General features: G+C 31.6%; 1 protein-coding gene across 3 annotated transcripts in view; it reads left to right on the plus strand.

Annotated features, from left to right (window-relative positions):
• The window catches only part of LOC143223337 (tetratricopeptide repeat protein 38-like), a 43,955-nt gene extending 38,569 nt beyond the window's left edge, over positions 1-5,386 (plus strand). For all 3 annotated transcript variants that reach the window (XR_013012837.1, XM_076451209.1, XM_076451210.1), the window contains 2 exons: positions 590-663; positions 4,615-5,386. Coding sequence is in view for 2 of the 3 variants with exons in the window: in XM_076451209.1 (XP_076307324.1) it covers positions 590-663; positions 4,615-4,705 (165 nt within the window). In the remaining variant the exon portion in view is untranslated. The remainder of the gene's footprint in view (positions 1-589; positions 664-4,614) is intronic.
• The last annotated feature ends 614 nt before the right edge of the window (positions 5,387-6,000 follow it).

The following is a 6,000-nucleotide window of genomic DNA, read 5'->3' on the forward strand; positions in this document are numbered from 1 at the left end:
TAAAAATAAAATAAACTTTTCATGAGGCACTCACATGGGCATCATGCAAGTTGCTCATGAGTTCCATAATTTAACCCTTTTGCTAAGGATTCTATATAATATACACAAGTTCATCTACACTTCCCAAAATAGCTCAAATGAACAATACTTTCCTAAGTTTTACACTCATCCCTTTGAAGGAGTGTCCACAAGTCTACCAGATGTGACTGAACAATTAAAAGATATTTCCTTGTCTTCTCTTATCCAGGGTCTGAAACTTGCTTGTGTTAAAAGTACTCAAATTTTGTGATGAAGAACTTTTAAAACTGTATTTTGTTTCTTTGGGCCTGTAATGTTTTTTAAATTAAGCCACAAATAACAGTTAAAGTAGTAATTTCTTCATTTGCACAACTTTAAGTTCTATGATTTTTTTTGGATTGTGCAAGTAGGTGTTAAAAAGGCAACTCACAGTTAACTTCTTATTGTAATAAAATGTAGAAATATATTCATTAAATTTACACTTTAGTTATTTGACATATTGGTAATCTTTCAGAATTCCAATAAAAAACAACTTTTGTAGTGATATTTGCATATTTTTATATTTTACTAGCGGGATGTGTTTAATCTGCTTCTCATACATGCTGCATTGAAGTCTTCAAAGAGGTATCATCATTGTTTAGCTCAGTAAGTGCTCTGCCAGTTGTTTTTTGTTTACACTGTATGGAATAGCTAACATTAACCCAAGTTTTTATTATCATTCAAATATTATTCATGTAAATCAGTGCTGTATTCCTAAACAAACTTTTCAGGTAAATTACACTGGTAACAGGAAATTCAGTCAGGAAGTGTATTATATGGTAAATTACCTTTGAACTTAACTGAGAAAAACATGACATACTAGAGCAAAATGAAAATTTATCTTTATTTGTAGAAAACATAATCACAGCTACAAGTTCATTGGACAGTCTTATTATAGTGATTGATCTTGTTACAGATCATTCTCTCTCTTGGTTTGTCACAAACTGAAATAACATAATGCATGTATCATCCATATCAAAAATGGTAATTCCCATAGAAAAACAAGAGAGGATGTATTTTCAGATATCATCTAACTTAGCACATCCCAGACTTTCTCATTTCACGGTGCCTGAAGGTAAAAAGAAAAACCTAACAGTTCTGTTTATTAAGTAGTTAGATCCAGACAAATTAATATTTAATAAATATTTATGTCCTAACAACTTAGTAGCCATTTGGAAGAATAATACACATAAAGTGAAAGTAAAAACAATATTTCTTTTTTTAAATAATCACAATTACTAATGGGATGTGAGTGCCTATTGGCCACTGCACAGTTTCTTAAACCTTGGAATTAGATTGAACACTGTCACCATCATTTCCTGTTTTATATTGATTTTCATGCAGTACTTGTTTTTTATTACAGCAACCACTGAAAACCCACCTTCCTAGAGATATGACATCACAAATGGAATTAGGATTCATTGAGCTTTAGCACTTAGCAGCAGATATTCATCTTTTACTGATATCCAAAACTCAATCAGTTCCATGCTGCCAAATTTTGTTTTCAAAGTCTTGTCACAAGACAGTTTAATAAGATTTTTTTTTTCTTCTGTAGAGATAAATTCAGATGGGGCCTTAACCTTGAATGGGTCTTGGATCCATGCAAACTTCTCCATATCTGCTGGAAAGTAATTTTCAAACCAGTTATTGAGCTGTGTTAGGTGCTCCTTAAAACAGATTTTAATTTGTGGGTCAAATCAACTTCATTAGATATAACAAACTGCTTTAACAGGGTGAAACAGTCTTTGCCACCACCACCATTAATTTTTCTTCTCCAAAGTAAAAACTTTTTGTGAAGGTTGAAATCTTTTCTGCAAGTTTCAGAATGTATGTGTTGCTTTCCTGCAGAGGGAGATTCAACTCATTCAGTTTTTTGAAGAGATTGCACAGGTATGCTAATTTTGAAGGGGGGGAAAAAAAACAACAAAAAAAAAACACAACAGTATCCAAGAAGTTTCTAGCACGTTCATGTTCTTCTTTGAGATAAGAGTAGAGTTCCTCTTATAATTTGAACACACGGGATAGTACATTCTCACGGGAGAGCTGTTGTGAGCTACAGTGGTACAACAAAGATGTGTGCTCAGATCCCATATCCTCACACAGTTTTTAAAAAACTTTGCCTTCTGTGGCTGAGTTTTTATAAAGTTCACCACGTTCAACACACTTTTCAGTAATAGGTTTAGTGGAGGACACAGGTGCTTTGATGCAAGGGCTTTCCTGTGGATAATGCAGTTGGTCCATAGTGCATCAAGAGTTTTACTTCGTATGAGTGCTTGCATTCCTCCATAACAGCTGGACATAGAGTGACCACCATTGGTTCAGATGCCAGCTCACCTAGTCTAATCTAAATTGTTTTCATACATGAGTGTCAAGTCAAGGATCACAAATGAGTGTTGAGCCTTTGTACCTTCAGTGATACTTTTACAAAAGAGAAGGTTCTTCAACAGTTCGGTGATCATCCACGAACCAAGTTATTGTCCTTGTTACTCCGTTGCCTCATCTAGCTGTAACCTGAATTCCTTCCCTTCCATATTTTAAATTAGCTGATCATTGAGGTCTTCGGCCATATATTGGATTCTACGACTGATAGTATTGTTGGATGAAGGCACCTTTGAAAGTAGTCTTCCTGCAGATTCATCAACCATAATGTTTACCATATCCACTGCAGCCAGTAAAATCAGTTCTACTGTGATGGTGTGTGGTTTTTTACATTTTACGTCTCTATATGCCACCCTGAAGGACGCTAGAAAAGCATTGCTTGGCATTGATGCTTGTTTCAAAAATGTATCTTTTTATTCTTTCAATTTTTTTAACTTTATGGTAAAATAATCATGGGATTTACTAGCCATGTTAGGAGGATGACCTATGTCTTTAAGTGGCATTTTAGCTTATTTGAAAGCATGCACTCTGGAATCAAAACTTTTAGACATAATACATACTGCAGAAACTTTTCATGATTGACATCTACTGAAGTAAAACCAAATTCTAGATAACTGTTGTCATATTTCTGGTATTTCCATTTCTTTACAACTTTCCACTGGTCTGTGGTTTGCCATCCTTTTCTTCATTTCTTATTAATGTTCGAAAATCTTTCCATTTTAGGCACAAACTTCTATAAACCTCACAGACGCTTGATTATGACACCCGTCAGTTATTTTTATTACTGATGGACCTGGAGGGTCAACAGGTATTTATATACAAAATCTAAGAAACGAGAAAGTTCGAGAAGTTACTGGCATAGCTGAAAGTACAAGTAAACAAAAACATATCTCAAACTTTCGAGAACGTCATAAAAGTGAATGTAGCTTGATCTAATGTTAAAACTGTGAACTACCTCGAACTAGTAGTTCTTGCAGTGTCCAACAGATATCAATATTGTTGTGGTTCTCTTGAAAATTTGAAACATTCCATGGTGCTCCTGTGAGTTTGTTGCAGCACAAAGTTTGGGAACCACTGATTCAACCTGTCAGTGAAACAGATTGCTGCCTGCCTTTTATGTAACAACAGCAATCTGTTCTACAAAAAAGTACATGTGATACTATATGAGAATGACTCGGAACAGTTGGTAACTACATTCCTTGATCAGAGCTTTACTATTAAAATTACATATACAGATAGAAATGTATAATTGTAATTCCTGGTGTAAGGAAATATTCACCTTAGTAACTAATCTAAGTACGAAACACTAGTTATCCATATAGATACTGCATAAGCCCACTTTAACATAAAAATTGTCACAACCAAAGTAGGTTAACAGTTATGTGTATGATTACTTCCAAATTATTGAAGTGATTAAGATCTTTATAGTATAAAATCAGGTTACAAGATGTTATTATTGGACAAAAATTGAAACATTCTTAAATATATAAATAGTACAACTGGATGATGAATTTTCAGTGAACATTAGTTAAGCTAACTTGTACTCAGATAAAACAATTTTGTTTCAATTAAATTGACTGGATTTTTTATTCTTCTTTTTAATGAATAATAAAGAAACACTTCAGAAAATAAACCATTGGAACATTATTTTTATTCCCAAAATAGACCTAGAGCAGAAGTAAATAAAATACCTGTTCTATTTTATTCAAATTTATGAAAATACTTGAAACAATTGTATTAGGGGGGAAAAATGAAGTGTATTTATGGAAAAAAAATTAATGTAATTTAAAAGACAAGTGCTACATTTTCGTAAATATTTATACAAAATTAATCAGTTCAACTATGTTTGTTTTACCCTATTTCAAGAAACTGAACTTTGGGTAATGCTTACAGTAATTACTAAGTATAATGTTAGTTTAAAAAAAAATCAAAATTAATTTACTCTGTATAGTAAATCTACAACTAAATCATTTCTTTTAAGGATGTATTGATTCTTCTTTTTAATCAACTTGAGTTAAAAAGTAGACAATGTATTCTATGTTTATAGTTAGACACTGAAAACATTCCAAGCTTTAATACTCTTGGATATGAGTCAAAATCATCAGGTACAATTCATTCTGTGACACTATGCATGAACTGAATGGATATAAAATATATTTTATTATACTTTTATTGCAGGAGTCTTTTGTATGAACGAAAAGCTTTTAGAGGTACTTCACCCATGATGGATCGTCTGATGGCAAGAGCTTTGGCTTTCCATAAAATATGATAATTTGATTTATGTAACTGATTTTTTATTGTTTGTTAAGAAACAAACTTGTTGCCAAGTAAATACTATCCAGATTTAAAGTGGATATGTTATGTTAAAAGTATTCATAGATTGTAGTACAAGAAGTTCAACATTAACCATTTACTTATAAGATGTCTCATTATAAGTTTTAAGATATTAGCAGTTACATATTTTTTTCTCAAGAACAACAAGTATAAGTAATGTTTTCTTTAACACAAATTGTTACATATATACATTACAACAAAATTATCTTTCTTGTTTGGCTGTGGATACCTAATCCTTAATAATTTTGTTTCTGACTAAAGTTAAAAAACAGTATATTTTTGGCATTAATGTAAAATTGGGTTTTGTTAAAAGAAATTTTATCATAAAAATAGCAAACAATTAACATGTTGGATTTTAAGAAAATTTGAGATTTAGTATAGCCAAAAAATTTTAGGTTGTCTGAAATAGCATATCATCAACTCATATTGCAAAGTTATTGATTCACAAAACTACCATGATTAAAAAAAAAAAAACACAAGTCAGAAATAATCATAATGAAAACAGAAAACATTGTGCAGTACGGCTATTTTTCTTTCCTAGCACAAATAATTTGTGTGGCTTTTTGATTTATTATATGCTTATTTGCTTGTGAAATAAAACTCAATAACCTCAAAATTGCTACAGTTGCATTCTTTTATCATCAACAGGTGCACATATTGCAGACTTACGTTTATTGAAACTTCAATTTTTGCTCTCCAAAGCTTGGTATTTTAAAAACTGTTTTATAACAACTTTGGATATTAGTCATTCTTGTAGATACACTGACATTCTTTTACTGAATTATCAATGTTTACTTGGCACTGCAAAGCACATCCAGGAATTCAGTAACAGTACACTGCATAAACAACTAGTTTAGGTTCTGATGTTTATTTCGTATTAGTTTCGTTAACTGTATAGGCTGTAATGATTAATGTATAACCATAAATACCTTGATTTTATCATATGTTGTTGTAAGCTATTGTAACATTCTGTTGTATCACAATCTTTAGATTATTTAGTAAAAATAAGGTCAAATTCAGTTCATCTAAGAATAACAAATTAGTTTATTTATTTGTTAATTTTTTTGCTACAGGCTATTTTTATATGATAATTGTAGACCTAAGTCCACAAAAAACATTTTTACCTTCAACAACTATGTGTCACCTTGATGAATACTGGTCTTACCAACAAATTTAGAACTCAGTAATTAACCCTTTTGTAACAGGTCAGGGGGGTCAAAGACCATGTCA

The sequence above is a fragment of the Tachypleus tridentatus genome, chromosome 8 (assembly GCF_004210375.1).
Source record: "Tachypleus tridentatus isolate NWPU-2018 chromosome 8, ASM421037v1, whole genome shotgun sequence".
Classification (NCBI taxonomy): domain Eukaryota; kingdom Metazoa; phylum Arthropoda; class Merostomata; order Xiphosura; family Limulidae; genus Tachypleus; species Tachypleus tridentatus.